Below are 20094 nucleotides of genomic sequence, written 5' to 3'. Positions count from 1 at the left end.
AAACCTAGCAACAACTGTAGCTCAGTTTCTAATGAGCCCAAGAACATAAATTAATGAGGAAAGACTTCTTGATAAGAACTCCTAGAAAAACTAAAAAGAAATTTGGCAGAAATCAGATTGAGACTGGCATAATATATCGAACCACAATAAGCTCAGAATTAAAGTGACTTGTATATAAAGTATCTAATCATTTTTTTAAAAAAATCAGAAGATAATAGGGATGGTTACCTTTCACAAATGCAGCTAGAGCACAAATCCTTAACCAAATAAAGGCTGGAGGACATCAAAGAAGATAAAACAGACAATTTTAACTACCTAAAATTAAAAGGCTTTAGTAAAAATAAAGTAAATGAAGATAGATTCAAAAGACAAGAGTGGAGAAAATATCTGCATTAAATAAAACTCTCACACAGACATGGAAAAAATATTACATTAAATAAAAGGCTGACAGATAAGGAATATAATGAAATATACTCAATATATGGGGAAATGAAGTAAATATAAAACACCAAGAGCCACTCTCCAATATTGGAGTGGTCAAAGAACATAAACAGTTTTCAAAAGATTTGCAAATTACTTTTTGATCATATGAAAACATGCTTTAAAACTCTAGCAAGAGAAAAACAAAACAACTCAAAGTTTCACTGCTTCTTCCATGCAAATTGACAAAGATGACAAAACATGGTAATAATTAATAATGGAGAAGCTTCAGGAAGACAAACAAATGTTCTATCATATAGGCAACGGATGGGCAAATTATTAATTGATACAACTTTTAGGATTTCAATTTGGAATTACACATGAAAAGTAAGTAAATTGTCCATATCCTTTGGCCCAACAATCTCACTACTAGGCATATACACACAGGAAGCGAAAGACAAAACCAAAAATCTGGTAATATATCAAAATATTCACAGAAGCATTGTTTGTTGTAGCAAAGAACTGGAAACAAAGTAGACTTCCATCAACTAGGGAAGGGTTAAAAAAAACCTGTAACACGTGAATGTAATAGAATATTATTGTGCAGAAAATAAATTATGAATATGTGGAATTCAGAGAAACTTGGAAAGATTTGTATGAATTGATACAGAATGAAGTGAGCAAAACAAAGAACAACATATCCTGTGACTATAATGATGAAAAGGTAGTTGAAGTAACAGAAATACCAATAAAAGTAATTGAAAAACCAAGGAAGTCTTGGAGACATGTGTATAGCATTTTAAGATTCACAAAATGTTGTATGTATATTATCTCATTTGAGTCTCACTCTTATGAGTCTCACTCTTTATTAATCCCATCTTACCAATAATGAAACTAAGGCTGAAAGAGGTTAAAGGAAATGCCCAAAGTCACAAAGTTAGTAAGTATCTAAGGCAGGATTCAAATTTAAGTCTTCCTAACTCCAAGTCCAGCACTCCATACATTATGCTACAGCGGAAAACAGAGAGCAAAACACAGCCCTTCCCACACAGCAGGTAAAAGACCATTAAGAGAGAAAATCATATATAGTGTCAGAAAAGTTTTTCATCACATGTTCTTGCCTAATTATTCTTCTTTGTCACAAAAGCGTTCAATAAGAGAGGAGAGACTAACCGTGATATAAAGAGAAAAAACATCAACAAAAAAAACTTTTTTAATTCACAGTACAAAAGCAAGAAAAGAGCCAGTAATAAAACCCATGGACTCAGGTTCAATACTTCCAGTAATGCACAAAGTATAAATTACAAGCAAGGGATCCTAATCAAAGGGGGCAACTTTGACTTTATAGGTTTCACTAAGACTTAGTGGGATGATATCCGTAACTGGAATATAGCTCTTGAAAAACAGGTTTCAAATAAGGGCAGGTCTTATTTTAAAAAAAAAAAAGAAAAGAAAAGAAAAGAAAAAGCATAGGTAGAGGAATGGAGAATGATTGTATGTTAAGACATAGTCATGTGAAGAAATCGAGTAACTAGAAGAATGAAGCACAGTAGATAACAATTTGAGAGAAGATAAATAGAAACAGAAATAGAAATAATGTTATCAATATATACTACAGACTACTAGATAGAAAGGGGAAATTAAGGAGCATGGGGAACAGTTCACAAGTCTGGCATGGAGGCATAATATCTGATGTTATAATTTTATAACAATATCACTTTCTGTTTCTGCCACGATAAATTCTGACCCTGGATTTCCCCATGTGAATGTATATTAATACTGTATGTAATGCTTCCCCACTCTCCTTCCTTGTCCTATCTTGATATTGTTAATAAGGCATGCCTTTTTTTTTTCATTCTGAACAGACTTTAACGGAACTTAAATAAACTGATCTATAAACTTTCCATTCTAACTAGATATGCCTACGGCTCTTTTCATCTCTATAGCTCTCGATAAAACAACTAGCTTTTTTTTTCTTTTCCCATAACTGTAATCCAAGTAAAATAAAATACTCTTAACAAAGAGTTAACAACCTTTAGACAATTCTTTAACAACTGCATTTATAACCGAGCAATATCTTAATCACAAGAGAATTTATTTTCCTATCTGTGTTGGTGTTACAAAGTTTCACAACATAGACATGTATATAATTCTACATTGGCCAATACTAGGAAATGCATATACAGCTCTACCAGTTTGAATTCACACCTGTTATTATTTCCACTTACAAATTATTAAAAGTAATTATTTAGGGGCAGCTAAGTGGCGTAGTAGATAAGCTCCGACCCTGGAGTCAGGAGAACCCGAGCTCAAATCTGGCCTCAGACACACGACACCCACCAGCTGTGTGACCCTGGGCAAGCCACTCAACCCCAACTGTCTCACCAAAAAAAAAAAAAAAAAAAAAAAGGAATTATTTATACTTAAAAGTGTGCTGGGCTAAGTAGATGACTGAGCTTCTGCCCAGGCAGAAAAGCTATAAGGAATTAGGTTAGAAGGCATGCCTTTTCATCCCAGTTATAAATATCATCCCACCAAATTTAATGATACCCATGAAAAGTTATATTTGCCTCCTTTGGTTAAGATTTCTAGTTAACCTTGTTTTCCATATGATATTTTGAAATATGTTAAATCCTGGAGCCATAAGTTTTTATTTTGCTGGCTCTTTTTTTTTTAATCTTTTACTATTAATTTGTTTTTCAAACACTACCTTTTATTGACACTTTTTTGTCTTTATATCATAGTTTCCATCCACCCTTCAGATTTGAATCCTCCTTGGTGACAAAAACATGTACACAATAGTCTGTATTAGTAGTTTCCTCACCACACCTCTCTACTGTGAAGATATTATATTCTTCTCTGTCTCTCTGTCTCTCTTTATCAACAAATACTAATTCATAGGATAGAAATAATGGTAATCTGGGGAGAAAATGACCACTCCCATCTTAAATTCTATAATAAAGGAGAAGGAAGCCAGGCACAGATTGACACACATAGCCCAGGCTCAAAGAAAGCACATTTCTAAGGATTTAGAGAAAGGATAGGTAGGCTCTCATGCATTAAAATTCTATGTGGGAAGTCAGCCTTCCAACAGGGATATGGAGCTCTCAAGATAAACTCTAAAACAGTCAAGTCAACAAACATTTATTAAGTGCCTATTAGATGTCAGACACTGTGCTAAACACTAGGAATTTAAAAAAAGGCAACAAAAAAATTCTCTACTCTCAAGGAGCTCACAGTCTAAACTGTAATATTATAGGGAGCTCCCAAGTGAGGAAAATCCCTCTAATGCAGGTCAGCATCTTCTCTGAGTCTTGGAATTGAGACCACTGAGATTTTAAGTGATATAAAACAGCATGATTCAAAAGCAGGACTTGAACCCTAATTGTCCTAGCTTTAAAGACAGCTCTCTATCCACTACACCACACATGTAAAGCAAGGTAATTTCAGGAGATTAAGACAGTAGCAATTTGGGGATAAGCAGAGGTAGCAGGAAAAGACTTATGTAGATGGTACTTGAGCTGAACTTTAAGGGAAGCTAGGGATTCTAGGAGAAGGAAGGAAGGATAATATTCCAAGCATGGGAAGGAAGAAGGAACCACACAGACTGTGCAAAGGCAGAGAGGATCTTGAATGACATGTTGGAGGAACAACAAGGCAACCAATATAACTGGTGCATGAAGGAGCGCAATGTCAGCAAAGACTGTCTGGAGCTAAGTTGCTAAAAACTTTAAATACCAAACAGAAGAGTTTATATTTGATCATAAAGATAATAGAGAACCACTGCAGCTTCCTTAACATGGGAGTGAAATGGTCAGACTCATGCTTCAGAAATACCACTGACGACTTTGTGGAAGGTAGATTGGAGAGTAAGGATACTTGGGGGCAGTAAGACCCCATTAGAAAACTATAACTGTCCAGGTGAGACTTGATGAGGACCTGAACTAAGGTGGCCATGTGAATGGTCAAAAAAAAAAAAAAGGACAGATGCAAAAGATGCTGTGACAACAGAATCGATGAGACGTGGCAAATGAATGGACATGTTAGGTGACAGTGAGTAAAGAGTCAACAATGAGTCCAAGATTGGGGGGAGGGGGAAAGGGGGAGAGAGCAGAAGCATGACAGCAACTTCCACAAAAATATGGAAGTTCAGAAGAGGGGACGGGTTTTCGGTGAAAAGATGTAAAGATTTTTTTAAAAGATACAAAGTTTATAAGAAAACAAGGACAACAATTACATAGGACAGAAAGAGTGTAGAAAGGTTTTCAATAATCTTCAATAGAAAAAGCATATACTTTGAGAAGTTATCTTTCAAAGTGTTTTTTTAAACCACAAAAACAAATACTATGTACTTAACTTTTTAAACATTCAAATAATAATGTATAACATGTCATTATTTGGTAGTGGAGAAGAAAGACTTAAAAAAAAACAAAAAAACTATTGAATACATTTAAAAGTTTAAAATTCACAAAATACTCCTAACATTGAAAAAATATACAAATGATTCTGAAAACATATTATAATATGCAAAAAAAACCCAAATTTCAATATACAAAAATTATTGATATTTTGATCTTACTTACTGAAAAAATCCTTTTTCACCAAGTTTTTTGCACAGAGTACTGTAAAAGAAACAAGAAATATATTTTAAAAAATTAAAAGAATAAAGTTTCAAGAAATCTCAAAAGTCCCAGTTAATATATTGTATGACAGAAAATTGAATATCCTTAAAACATTAGCTACAAAAAATACATGAAATATGGTCTTAAAGAACAGAAAAATAAAAATAACTGAGCCAGAGGATACAACTTTAACAGTAATTTCAATAATAATTGAAAATAAGGAACTTCACAGTCTGCTGTCTTCTATAAAAGATTCAAAATTCAGGCTGTTTTGTGGAAAGGACAAGCTGCTTAACAGAAAATCATGTGAATTTAACCAATTCTTCAGGGGAAAACAAGTACATGTACTCAAGACAGCAGTATTACTTTACCTGTTCTCTGTAATTTCTCATAAAACACAAAGTCATTTTAAAGTTATAACATATTTTTGCAACATTAAGGCTTAATGTTAATAGATGCTTTCATTACAACATTGTGAAGTAGGTTGCTTTTTTTTTTCTTTTTAAATCAATCATTATGTGCCAGGCACTGTGGTAGGTACTAGGGGTACAAAGACAAAAATGAAACAGTCCCTTCCCTCAGGAATTTATGTTCTATAAGAGAAGCATGCACACAAGTATGTACAAATACATACAAAATAAATCAATAGTAAAAGGGGGGTGGGGGAAGGATAGGCTCCAACAACTCGAAATATGAAGAAAAGATGGCACTTAAGCAAAGTTTTGAAGAAAAAAATTCTAAAAGGTGGAAGTGAAAAGAGAGTACACTCCAACATGGGGGACAGAATATAAGTAGACATTAAAACCGTTGCTAGGTAGATTTGAAATTGATTTTATATTGAAACCACTGAAACCTAAAGGGGCCAATATCAATTTGGAAAGATGTCTGCAACAGATTTGGGGGTTGGGGAGAGTATTCTGTGCTTGGCCTTATTTGCCGTTAAAAGCCATAAATGGCAAATGTAAAAAAATTTGGAGATAGTAAAAAACTAAGAAGGATAACTAACAAGTTGAATGACAGAGTCAGGACCCAAAAAGATTAACAGGCTAGAACACCGAACCTAACCGAACAAAATGAACTTCAACAGACATGATAAATGTAAAATCTAATGTCTGTGCAATGACTTGGAGGAAAGAAGATGGAATATTCTGAACAACAAGTTCAGAGTTTGACAATGTGAGAACTGGAACCAGACTGGAAGAAGACTCCTGAAAGAGAATTGCTCTTTTTGGGGTAGAAAGAGAATTGTTCTTTTTGGTGCAGGAAGAAGACTTTCAAATTTCCTTCCTCACTCCAACCAAGATGCATCTCAGTAGGAACTGAGACACACACTGGGTTCAGATAATTGTGAACAAACAGTCAGTCACTAGAGAGAAAAGGCAGATTCAAGGAATATTGATCCCCTTTTAGTGGAGACAAGGACAAGATACAGACTCAAAAAAGGACTTTTAGTAGCAGGCATTTTGAGTTACAACACATGTTCCCTACATATGTTTTAACACTGTTATAAGTTAAGTTTGAACATATTTAACTAGGAAATTGTCATTGTGGGAGAGGGTGTACCCTCCAAGTTTGGGGGGAAAACATTTTGATTGAGGGAAACATATTTGGTTTAATGAAGCATACTGGCTGATTGTTGATAAGAAGCATACTAGTGGAGGCTGAGAAATTACAGAAGTATAGAACCCTTAAGAGGAGCAGCAGTCACCCTCTGCGGACCCATTGTGAGTTTAAGAAGGGCTGTGTTATATCTCAAAAGGGCTTTCCTGATCCTTCCAGCTGTTAGTACTCTCACTCCCTCCAGCATAATTACTTCATGTTTTCCATATATTTTGGACATATGGATACATATTTTTAAGTGTGCATGTTTCCTCCCATAGACTATAAGCGCCTTCAGGGCAAGGTCTGTTTAATTTATGTCTTTCTGTCTTCAGCACTTAGCAACAGCTACACACAGTAAGTAGTTAATCAATGTTTTTTTGATTTATTGAGTTGCCTGGGGGAAATTAAAAGAATAAGTGACCTGTTCCTGGTCACATTGGTGGTTTATGTCAGAAGCACAACTTGAATTCAGATCTTCTTGGTTACAAAGTTATTGCTCTATATTCACCCTACATTCACTATATTCACTTCCTTTTTTGACATAATATATAAATATGCCTGTTTTACAGAATAAGAAAACTAAAGCTCAGGTTGTATCTTAACAAGAATTAAACCCCTGATAAGTGTAAGAGCTGACACTGTGCTTCTAATTCCAAAGACTTCTATTCTTTTCCACTTATTTCATGCTACCATCAAAAATCATGTTTTCTGGTCCAATATTAAATCTTGAACTAAATTCTTCACGTTGAAAATGGTGGCTATAATTTTATGTTTAGTTGATATTATCTACACCAGAATGCCAAAATCATCACTCTTGAAAGAACTCATAATTTATTTAATAAAAGATACTAAATAATAAAAATAATAAAAGATATTAAATAAAAGATTTTATTTAATAAAAGTACGATGTCTTTTTTATTGATCCAGGAGTTGCAGTCGAAATGGCAAAATGAGGAATAAGACAGCTCAGTTTCCACACAACTATTCCAGAAAAAGGATGAAACTACAGGAAGTGCCTTCGTCTAGCCTAGGTCAGCAAATGAGGGCACCCAGAGAAGCTTGCATGCACTAAGGAGAGGGGCCCAGGCAGAGAAAACAAATGGAAGGAAGTGTAGGGTTAGAAATCCTTCAAAGCCCCACAGGTTGAATGCTTTAACCAAGAAACCCCAGGCACCAGGACCTGAGGATCTGAGTAGTCCGCAAGGAATCTGTGGACTCAAGGCCACGGGTTCGCCACCCGCGTCCTAGGGAACACGGAAAGCTTCCAGTGAGATGGAAACAACCATCCTTCTACCCTAAGGATCCACAAAGTTTACAGACACTGACCCGAGTTTCCCCTTAATCTGGTAGAACTGAGTGCTCTGTCCCCTAACAATAAAGGCAAATCTGGCACAAAAGATTGAGCAGAAGTGATCAACAGGGAAAGGACTACAGACAATGCAGATTCAAATTAAACAGAGGAAGAACCACCAAGGTAGCAAAGTAGGATAATCGAGCAGTGTGACCCAACTCCCCCAACAACTATGCAATAATCTCAGATGGGTGCCAAACTAAGAAGTGATTAGAAACTTTAAAAGAAACCACAGTGAATAATCTTTCCAGGAAAAGATCACAAATTTGACCAACAGGCAAGTCACCAGAGCAGGAATTAAGGAACAGAGTGTGACTGCAAAGCCACACTCCAAAGAACAGAATAGAGGGATTGGATTATTGGACTGTCTCCAGGCTCTGTCTTTTTAACCCAGGTAAAGAACGGGGCTGCAGCATGTAGTTATAACTCCAGAGGCGGAATCTAAGATTCAGCTTCTGGCATAGGAGGCACAGTGTGGTTCCCCTACCAGGAGAAAGGAACCTCAGAGCCTGGAGCAGAAGAGGCCCACAGAACTGTCTCTCTAATCCAAGAGAGGGTGCCTCTGAACCAGAGCCAAGGAGAAAAACTGGACTACAGTGCTTTAGCTCGGAACTCGGCATCAGAACAACAAATAGGACAGGTTAAGAACATTATAAATAACCACTACAGTTCCATCAGAAACATGCAGAGCCCAACTCTAACACAAGTCCCAATACAATCAATAAAGTTGGAAGAATAAATAAACATAAAAAGATAAAGAGCTATTATGATGTCAGGTATTCACAAGATACAAACCAGAAGATAACACTAAAATATCTACAAGCAAAGACTCGAAGAAAATCATAGCTTGCCCATAACTATAATTTCTAGAAGAAATTAATTAAGATTTTTAAAATGATAGTATAAATGAAATGAGAATCCAGGTCATGTGGCCAGTAGAATGATGGCCTATACCAGTGGTTCTCAAAGTGTGGTCTGAAGACTCCCAAGGGACCTCCAAGACCCTACTATTTTAGTAACAGTAGTACCAAGATGTCTTAATTTCTAACTCAATAAATACTGACACAAAAATCCCACATAAACAAGAACTCTTTGGGAGTCCTCAATAATTTTTAAAAGTGTAAAGGGGTCCAGAGACTAAAAAGCTTTAAATGTTCTCCAATCTTCATGACCCCTCAGACGTCTCCAAAATAAGAATTATGTCAAAGGGATAACTGAGCTAACTCAACTGGCTATGAACCTGTTGTGAGAATTCTAGTGAGGTAACAGTCTGATGAATTAACACCAGAGAAGGCTAATCACTAATATGGTGATGCAGCACTCCACATCCCACTAGCCCCTATGCTCTGACAGGGCTATACAAACAGCACCCATAGGCTTCTACTTTGGGACTCATTTAGCAATTTCTTTGCAGCTGCTGTAGTCTCTGCAGGCACATCCCACTAGCACCACACTCCACCATACTGAAGCAAAAAGTAAGAGAACTTGACTGTACTCCATGCCATACTGGGAGGAGATGTAGGTAGAGGAAAATGGGAAGCTTGCTCTGTCTAGAGCAGCAGTGTGCTGCACCCTAAGCAGTGCACAGCCACAGAACAGAGAACAAAGGGAAATAGGGCAGATCACCAGCTTGGGAGTGAGAAGGGAAGGCGCTCTACCAGGCCTGAAGGGGATTGGGATTCAGTTGAAGCCAGTTCTGTCCCCTCTGAAGTCAACTGGGGCAGAAACTGTGGAAAGAAGCTGAGATAGCTTTGAGGTTCAGTCTTCTGGGGATCTACCATGAAAAGAGAAGGCATCAGAAAATGATGCCTACAGGTAGATTAAAAATAAATATAGGGTTGAAATTACCCAAGATCTCAGGAGATAGAAACTCAATTAAAGACCTTGAGAATAAACACATAAACCAAAAGAAGGTATTATAAAGAAGGGAAGGTTTCAAAGAATAAATATTGCAAGACAAAGAAAAATGAATTAACAATTGATGAGACAGAAAATCCTATGGATTCCCAAAAAACCACGGAATCACAACAGGATGTTCCCAAATGTTTCAAGGGTTAGGAAATGGAACTGTGAAAACAGAATGTATGGCCTATCCAGCAGAAATCACTGGCAGAGCAGAAAAACTTGAATCCATGGTGGCAATTTTCCCTAAAGCAACAAAAGAGAGAATGAATTGGGAATACAAAATATATAGACAAGAAGAACAATAGAGAAGAATAAAAGCAGAAGAACCCAACAATCTGAACAATATAAATGCAAAAAACAAAACAAAACAAACAAACTGTAAGAAAGCTGCTCAGAACTTTTATACAGAAAAATATAGTGCAATTCACCCAAATCCATACATCACCACCAGGAAAAAACAAAACAGTACACCTTCAACTCCAAGACTTATACAAAGTGATTAAGTTTAAGAATTCTAATGACAATAAATTCCATAAGCAAGCAGGAGAAAGACCTCCAACCATAAAGGAAATTAAATTAAAATAACAGAAAACTATTTTGCACCCATCAGAAACCAAAAAGGGAATGGAATAATGTAATCTGAAAAGGAAATAAGCTCAAGATACAACCCAAGGTCACATACCCTGAAAAACTGAGTTTAATGAGAAAAAAAAAAAAGATGGATATTCAATAAGAGTTAATTTAAGTATTCTTACAAAAAAGAAACTTTTTTTTTTTTACAAATTATTTGACAAAACCCCCCAGACAAGACAAAGACAAAAAAAGGTAAACAAATACAGAAATCAAGAAAGGCATGAGTAATAAACTAAATTAACCAGAACAAAAAAAGAGAAAAAATCTAGAAATAGAGACTTGAGATTATCAACAACAGAGATACCATTAAGAAACATTTTTGTCTTATAAGGAGGTACATTTAAGTGTCTACTGTGTGCCAGGAATGGTGCTGTAGCTGCCCTAGGCCCTTTCCTTTAAACAGATGACTGAGAAGCAGGCCCACCAATGTCTGCCTTACACCAACTCTAATCAGAGGAACCTACAGGTAAATCAATGTGTTGCTTTTTGGGGGGGGGGGCTGGGGGGGCAATAAGCCATAGAATGGGAGGACACATAAAAGGGGAGAGGAAAGGAGGAAGATAGAGGGTAAAATGATGTACCTTAATAGAGTCAATGGTAAACAACGAAGGGAAAATAACTCATGTACTCTTCAGGAAAAGGGGCTATTGGAAAATGGGTGGGTTGCCAAAGGAAGAAATTGAAAAAAGGAGGAAAGAAAGAGAAATCTTAATTCAGTAGTAGGAAGAGGTCAGAGGTCCCAATGAAGAAAGCTCCCACTGGGGAAAAGAAATTTCCTACAATGGGAGATGGGAACCTTGGAACAGGCACAATCTATAGTGATTTGGTGCTTACCATTATTTGCGAGAGAGTACTGTGCCTCCATGGACAGCAACCTGCCTCAGGAGAAGAGAAATCAGAGCTCCTATATAATAATAATTATTATTATTATAATAATAATTTAATTTTTAAAAAGTCATGAGAAGAGCAGGGGATAGTAATGAGCCACAAAATCTGAGACACAGGAAAATTTTTACCGTGGGGAAATCCTTCTATCCTTTCTATCTCCTGCAGAAACTGATACTTCTAAGAGTGAAGTACAACAGGGGAAAAAAAAGGAGGGGGGAATGAAAAGAGTAATGGGGCAAGATCTATAAGGCAATGACATAGAAACCATTTAGAAGAGGAAGCTCAAAATAGCTACCTGAGAAGCTTTAATTCTGTGAGGAATACATCGATTAAAGAAAGAATAAATATTTGTAAAGGCAATGAATTGAACAAAAGTCTACAATAAGCAACAGGAGAAGTCTAAAAACAGAATTAATGAAGAGAATAAGGGAAAGAAATCCTTTTTAGAAAATCAGTATATCCTGCCCTACAGGAAAACTGAAGGGGAAGGGGATAAGAGAAGGGGGAGGGCAGATGAGGAGAAGGGGTATTCAGAATGCATGCCATCTCGGGATGGGGGGAGGGACAAGATGGGGAGAAAATTCAGAATTCAAAATCTTGTGGAAGTGAATGATAAAAACTAAAAACAAATTAATTTTTAAAAAATAATAGAAAAAAAGAAAACATCAGAAAATTTTAAAAAACTAACAAATAAAACAAGTTGAAGGGATGAAAAGGGAAGAGGATTTTACTTGCCTATTGAACAAAAGAGGGGAAAAAAGAGAAGAATTAGATAACTAGATTAAAGGAAGAAATAAAAAGAAATTAACGAGTTAAACAAAACTGAAAAACTAGGGAAAAGCACAACAAAGGGGTGGAGGGAGGGAGTTTAAGGATGAATGGAAAAGAATGTGTTGCTTTTTAGGGTTGCTTTAAAGTTTATTATGTAAAAATAAATGAAGAGCTAAAGTACTGTTTTAACAGACAAAAAAGAACAAATAAGTCTTAATTCAGGAAAAAAACTAAAGATAAATGGAGGAAAATATAAACCCAACTTTCATAACTTTCATAATTTGTGGACTTAACAATCCAATAAAATGAAAAAATGATATATTGCATAAGAAAATAAAACTCCACAATCTGCTGCTTACCATAAACACCTGAAAAACAAAGACTGAGAGAATAAAAAGAGCTAGGACAAAATTAAATAAATCAGATAAATCCAAAAAGGCAAGTGTTACAGTTACACTATGAGACAAAGCAAAAACAAAAATTCACAACATATAGATTAACAAGAAAACTAGATTATCCTCAAAGAAGCTACAGGCAACAAACCCATGTCAATACTACATTTACATGTTCCAAATTCACAAAGGAAAAATTAACTAAATTACAAGAAGATATTGAAAGCAATATAATAATAGCAGATTGTAACATCCCTCTCAGTTTTGAACAAATTGAACAAAAAGACAAATAGAAGGGAAAATATAGAATTCAACAAACTGCTAGATAAACTAGACCTAAAAGGCTTATGGCATCTTCTAAACAGGACTGCTAAAGAATATTAGCAACACATAGAACTTTTACAAAAATTGATCATGCATTAGAGCACAGAAATATGGTAAATAAATATAAATAAACTGTAAGTGCTTGAGGAAAAACTTGGAAAAGAATGAGAGTTATGGATGAGACTTGGAAAAAGAATTAACAGCTTAGAAAAAGGGATATAAAACCTTATGAAAACAACAGACTCGCTAAAAAATCAGAAATAGAATAGACCAAATAAAATGAGACAATAGCAAATTTTAAAAACAAAATAAAAGATTAGAAAAAACTTTGAGTTATATCACTTCATATCAAAAACAATTGATGTGGAAAATACATCAAGGAGAAATAACTTATTAGACTACCAGGAAGTCATAATTAATTTACAAAGAGAGCCTTGACATCATATTTCAAGAAATCATGAAATTAAATTGGCCAGATATATTAGAACAAAAGGGCAGAGCAAAAAAAAGAAAGAATCCACTAGTAACTTCCTGAAAAAAAAATCTCAAAATGAAAATTCTCAGAAATGTGACAGCCAAAATCTAGAACACACACACACACACACACACACACACACACACACACTGCAAGCAGCCAGAAAAAGCACTCAAGTACCCAGAAACTGTAGCCAAGATCACTCATGGGGGCAGCTAGGTGGTGCAGTGGATAGAGCACCAGCCCTTTCAGGAGGACTGAGTTCAAGTCCAGCCTTAGACCACACACTTGTCACTTACTAGCTGTGTGACCCTGGGCAAGTCACTTAACCCCAATTGCCTAAAAAAAAAAACAACAAAAAAAAAATCCAAGATCACTCAAGATTTAGCAGCTACCACTGAAAAGAAGCACAGAACATGGAATATGATATGAAGTGCCTACAACCAATAATAACTTACCCAGCAAAACTGAGTAACGGAAGGGGTAAGGGAGTGGATAAAGACTTCCAAACATTCCTGATGAAAAGACTAGAGCTGCATAAAACTGAAATAAAAACATAAGAGGAGTCAAGAGAAATATAAAAAAGTGAAAACAAGTGTCCAATCAGAAGAGACTTTATAAGAGTGACATGATTACATTCATATGGTAAGGAAGAAGAGGGCACAGAAATGACACAAACACACCTTCAGAAACCTAATGTCATCAGGAGTTATAAAGGGAGTTGAACAAAATGGAAGACCTGGTAATGTTTTGTTATGTTCTGAGGACTCTGAAAGAATGGGCAGTAGGAGAAAAAATCACAAACTCAGGGGAAAAGAAGAGAAACAGTGGGAGAACATATCTCACATAATCGGAGAGCACAAGCAGAAGTCTATAGAAACATGGAAAGGCCAGAAAAAGCAGGCATGACTTGAACCTCATTTTCATTTGAACTGGTCAAAGGAGAGTTAGAAACACATAGTTTGGTATAGAATTCAACTCAATAGGATAACAGGAGGGAACAGAGAGAGAGAGGAAAAGAAAGAATATGAAAGAGGGTTGACTCAGGAAGAGAAGAGTCATAAGCAAAACAAGCGCAAAATGCAGAGGGCAAATTATGAAGGGAAAATATTCTTGAAACAAAGAATGACAGAGCTAAAATAAAGGGTTAGAAAAAAATCTATTCCACCCTAGCCTAACTCAAAAATGTAGGGGTTGCAATCAAGATTACAGAGACAAGTTAATAGCAAAAAAAATGACTTAATTAAAAGAGATAAATGTGGAAGCTATATTTTGTTGAAACCCAGTCCCTCTAACCATGCAATGATCTCAAATGAGTGCCAAACCTAGAAGTGATTAGAAACTTGAAGAGAAACCACAGTGGATAATCTTTCCAGGAAAAGATCACAAATTTGACCCACAGGCAAGTGACCAGAGCAGAAACTGAGTAACAGAGGTGACTGCAAAGCCCCATTTCCAAAGAACAGAATAGGAGGATTGGATTATTTTGTTGAAAATAGCATAGACAATGAACTAATTTCAATATTTAACACATATGCAACTGAATGGCATAGTACCAAAATACTTACAGGAAAAGATAAATTGTAGAGACACACAGAAAGTAAAACTATAATAGAGGACCTCATTATACCCTTTTCAGAGCTAGACAAATCTAACAAGAAAAAAAAAAGGGGACCCGAATAAAATTTTAGAAAAATTAGATATAATAAATCTCTGGTGGTTATTTAATGGAAATAAAAAGGAACAAATGTATTTCTCAGTTGTACATAGCAATTTTACAAAAATGACCATATTAGGATTTCAAAACCTCACAAATCAATGAGTTGAGTATACAACTAATAAAATAAGAAATTAAATAATTTTAAAATTCCTACTAAAATAGCAATAGAAAGTCTAAAGAATCAAAGAGATTAACAATAATTACAAGCAAAAAACATATGGATTAATAAATAAAACTAGTAGCTATTTTTAGAAATAAACCAATAGCTAATTTAAAGAGAAAAGCCAAATTCACAGGACAGAAAATGAAAAAGAATCTACAACAAATTTTTCCCAACTATATTCCAAAAAAACTACAATTTAAATGAAAGCTACAAAAAATATAAAATACACAGATTAACAAAATAAGAAATATATTATTGAAATGTCCCAATCTCACAGGGAAAAAGACATTAAACAAGTCATAAATAAATTCCAAAGGAAAAAATCCAAATAGATCCAAAACTGAACTCTATTTAAACATTCAAAGAAAAACTAATTCCTTCTATCACAAAAATATGATCTTGATACCTAAACCAAGAAAATCAAAACTATAGACCAATAACCCTAATGAACATTGATGCAAAATTTTAAAATAAAATATTAAAAGGAAACTAGAGCAATATATAACAAAGATTATATACTCTAACCAGGATAGATTTATACCAAGAATGCAGATTTTATTTATTATTAAAACTATAAACATAATAGGTCCTATTAATAATGAGAATAAAAATCATATGATTATATCAACAGATGCAGGAAAAGCTTAACAAGACACAGCATCCATTCCTGTTTTAAAAAAAAAACAACTAGAAAATATAGAAATAAATGGCTTTTTCCTTAATGTAAGTAGTATTTATCTAAAAACACAAGAAAAAGCATTATAGGTAATATATATAAACTAGAGGCCCTTTCATAAGATCAAGACTAAATACGAATGCCCATTATCAACACTACAACTTGGTAGAGTGCTTAAAAAGCTAGCTATGGAAATAAGACAAGAAAAAAGAAATTGAGAGAATAAGTACAAGCAAAGAAGAAATAAGATCATCACTTTTTTGCAAATGACATGACAATTTATTTTTTTTGTGGGGGGAAGGCAATCAGGGTTAAGTGACTTGCCCAGGGTCACAAAGATAGTAAATATCAAGTGTCTGAGGCCAAATTTGAACTCAGGTCCTCCTGACTCCAAAGGCCAGAGCTCTATCTGCTGCACCACGTAGCTGCCCCAACATCACAGTTTAGAGAACCCTAAACAGCCACCAAAGAAATTCACTGAAACAATTAAGAACTTCAGGAAAGTTGTAGGATATAAAATAAACCCCCGTAAATAAAGCATCCACATTTCAATAAATTACAAACAAAACCCAAGAGGAAGAGATAGAGAAGTTCCATTAAAAATAACTACAAAATGTATTAAATACTGTGTGTCAAGACACACAGGAATTATATAAATAAAACAGTAAAAGACCATTTACGGAAATAAAACAAAATTTAAAAATTTAGAGAAATACTAATTACTCACTGGTAGGCCATTTTTCCTTCTGTTATCCTCTCTATTCACAGTTGGTTCTTGAACTCTTCCTCCTCTCCACAGATCTGAAAGGTCATTTCTTCAATGTTCCTCTATTTTATTATGTGACCTTTTACATATTTGAAGCTTATCAAACCTAATTTCTGCCAAACTGCTTTTCAGTTCTCCCAGCAGTTTTTAATTGAATAGTGAATGTTTTTACCATAGTATATGAGATGTTTGGGTTTTTCGAAAACTGACCTGTTTCCTCTTGTAGTTTGTGTACCTATCTGTTCCACTGATTAATCTCTGCTTTCTTTAACCATTACCAGTTCATTTGGGTAACTGTTTTATAGAACACAGTTTGAGATCTGACAGTTAAGTAGTGTGGTTGAAACAGAGTCCTGGACCTTGAGTCAGAAAAACCTTAGTTTAAATCCTGCCTCAGAAACTTACTAGCTATGTGACCCTGGGTAAGTCATTTAACTTCTGTAGTGTTTAGTTTTCTCATCTGTAAAATGGGGATAATAATAGTATCAACCTTCCAATGTTGTGAGGATATCTGAAAAATAACCTTAAAGTGTTACATAAATGCTAGTTAATATCATCATCATAATCACCACCACCATCATTACTGCTAGGATGCCTCTTATCATTACATTTATTTCCTAATATATTCCTCCCCTATTCATTAAGCCTTCCTTTGAAAATCTGAGGGTCTTCCCCTCCTAGACTGATTCCTTATGAAAGCAAAGGAGGCCAACTTTTGCCTCAATTCTTACCTAGCTTTTCATTACTGAATGGGCATTGCCTCAGACAAACTGAGATTTGGGTAAGACCTTAGCTTAAAAAGGCCAAGGTCTCCTACTGCATCTGTGGCCATCACCAGTCATCCTGACCTATGTCTTGCCACTGGACTCCAATGACTCCGAGAAGAAAGCAAGGCTGATTACTTTGTACTACTTTGCCTGACTTAAATCCACTTCACTTGCAAATCAAGACATCACCCCTCTGATGTCATTTGTCCTCTCTGCAAACCAAGAATGAATAAGCCTTCCCTGGTAACAAAAAATTTTAAGCTAGGCTAAACCAATCAATATATTAACCATGTCTGCCATTATAGACAATATTTCATATTTATTTCATACAATATTTCAGTCCTTCACCTCTTCAATGAATGAACATTTTCTGAATTCTTCTCAGAGGAAGTGTAGTCATTATAACTACACAACATTTAGTTGTATTTTTTCTTAGTTCTGCTTACTTCACCATGCATCATTTCATATGTCTTCAAATGTTTCTTTGAATTCTTCATAGTTATAATCCCTTGTGGTATCATAAAGGTATATGTAAATAACATTGGAAGGTTGATTATATTGAAAAAAACATTACATATACATTATATGCTAGGCAGTGTGAATACAAAAACAAACTGGAACAATACCTGTTGCTAAGGAGCTTAAATTTCACTGGATTAGATGTAACATATGTAGAAATAAGTACCCTACAAGGGAGACTGAAGAGAGAGAGCTGGGGCAGCTAGGTGGTGCAGTGGATAGAGCACCAGCCCTTAAGTCAGGAGGACCTCAGTTCAAACCCTTCCTCAGACCAAACACTTGACACACTTACTAGCTGTGTGACCCTGGGCAAGTCCCTTAACCCCAATTGCCTAAAAAAAAGAGAGAGAGAGTTCTGCCAACTCAGGGGAGAGGAGGGATTGTGTAGATGAAAGAGTCTATTTCAGGCATGGGGAAAAGTCTGTGCAAAAGGCAAAAGGTGAAGTATCACAGTGAGAGAGAGAGGAACATAGTTTGCCTGGAAAGCAGAGTTCTTTGAAGGAAACAGTAAGAAATAGGTTTGGGCTTCTACTTCTAGTGAACACCTAATGGTGGACGATGCCAGTGCTGCAAGAGGAGCGGGAGGCGCCGGGGGCCCCGGAGTCGGAGGCCAAGGTGGCTTCCTCGGTGGTTTCAGCAGTGGGGGCCAAGGTTGAGGTTGGGGCCATGGTCCAGGCCGTGGCCTTGGGGCCCAGGGAGGAAAGGCCGAAGACAAGGAATGGATTCCTGTCACTAAGCTGGGCCGGCTAGTCAAGGACATGAAGATCAAATCTTTGGAAGAGATCTATCTTTTCTCCCTTCCTATCAAGGAGTCTGAGATCATAGATTTCTTCCTGGGATCTTCACTGAAAGATGAGGTTCTGAAGATCGTGCCGGTTCAGAAACAAACTAGAGCTGGACAATGTACCAGGTTCAAGGCTTCTGTGGCCATCAGTGACTACAATGGCCATGTTGGCCTGGGTGTCAAGTGCTCCAAGGAAGTGGCCACAGCTATTCGTGGTGCTATCATTCTGGCCAAGTTGTCCACCATTCCTGTGAGACATGGATACTAGGGGAACAAGACTGGCAAGCCTCACACAGTGCCCTGCAAGGTCACTGGGCGATGTGGATCGGTTCTGGAGTGCCTGATCCCTGCCCCTAGAGGTACTGGCATCATCTCAGCTCCTGTGCCTAAGAAGCTCCTGATGATGGCTGCAATTGATGACTGCTACACATCTGCAAGAGGCTGTACTGCCACTCTGGGCAACTTTGCTAAAGCTACCTTTGATGCCATCTCCAAAACGCACAGCTATCTAACCCCAGACCTGTGGAAGGAGACTGTGTTCACTAAGTCTCCCTACCAGGAATTCACCGACCATCTTGTGAAGACTCACACTTGAGTGTCTGTCCAGAGGACCCAGACAGCTGCTGTGGCAACCACATAGATGTTTTTTATAAACAAATAAATTGAACTATGCCTGCTTTAAAAAAAAAAAAAAGGTTTGGAAAGGTAATTGTGGAGCACTTTAAATTGGGCTAAGAAAACTTGCATTTTATTCTCTCAGCAATGAGGAGCCACTGGTGGTTTTTGAGCAGTGCAATGAAACAATCAGTCTTGTGCCTTAGCAAGGTTATTTTGTAGTTCTGTGGAGAATGGAATAGAAGTAAGAAAATGAAATTACTCTTGGAGTGGTTCAAGAGAGAAATGATAAAGGCCTGAATTAGTATGGGGGTTCTGTGAGTAGAGAGAAGGGGGGCACAAGTAATTTTGTATGGAAAGAATTAATAAAACACCAACTAAATGATTATAGTGTTAAGAGGAAAAAAAGAATCAAGGATGACTGAAAAAAATAAGGAAGTGGGGAAGAGGGGTGATTTTAAGGGGAATATCAGAATAAATTGAAAATTAGAAGAGAACTCAAAAGTCATCTAGTCTAAACTTTTCATTTAGAATTGATAAAACTCTCAGGGAAGTTAAATAACTTAGTCACACAGGTAATATGCGTCAGATTTATGATTTGATTTCATTTTACCAAATGTTGAACTTTGAGGTGCCTATAGGACCTTCTTAATGACTAGTAACATATAAAGAAAAGTCCTATATGGAACCACTTATATTCC

At 36.0% G+C, this 20094-nt stretch overlaps 1 protein-coding gene and 1 pseudogene across 1 annotated transcript in view; one reads left to right on the top strand and one right to left on the bottom strand.

The window, feature by feature from the left end:
* The window catches only part of SMURF2 (SMAD specific E3 ubiquitin protein ligase 2), a 168682-nt gene that overhangs the window by 128377 nt on the left and 20211 nt on the right, over positions 1-20094 (bottom strand). Inside the window, exon 2 of the mRNA XM_027873107.1 lies at positions 5004-5042. Within this exon, the coding sequence (XP_027728908.1) occupies positions 5004-5042 (39 nt within the window). The remainder of the gene's footprint in view (positions 1-5003; positions 5043-20094) is intronic.
* Positions 18543-19418, top strand: LOC114050999 (annotated as a pseudogene).

Source organism: Vombatus ursinus, unplaced genomic scaffold (genome assembly GCF_900497805.2).
Source record: "Vombatus ursinus unplaced genomic scaffold, bare-nosed wombat genome assembly UNPS02014801.1, whole genome shotgun sequence".
Taxonomy (NCBI): domain Eukaryota; kingdom Metazoa; phylum Chordata; class Mammalia; order Diprotodontia; family Vombatidae; genus Vombatus; species Vombatus ursinus.
The sequence above is the reverse complement of the archived record's forward strand: the minus strand, read 5'-3'. Positions and strand labels throughout refer to the sequence as shown.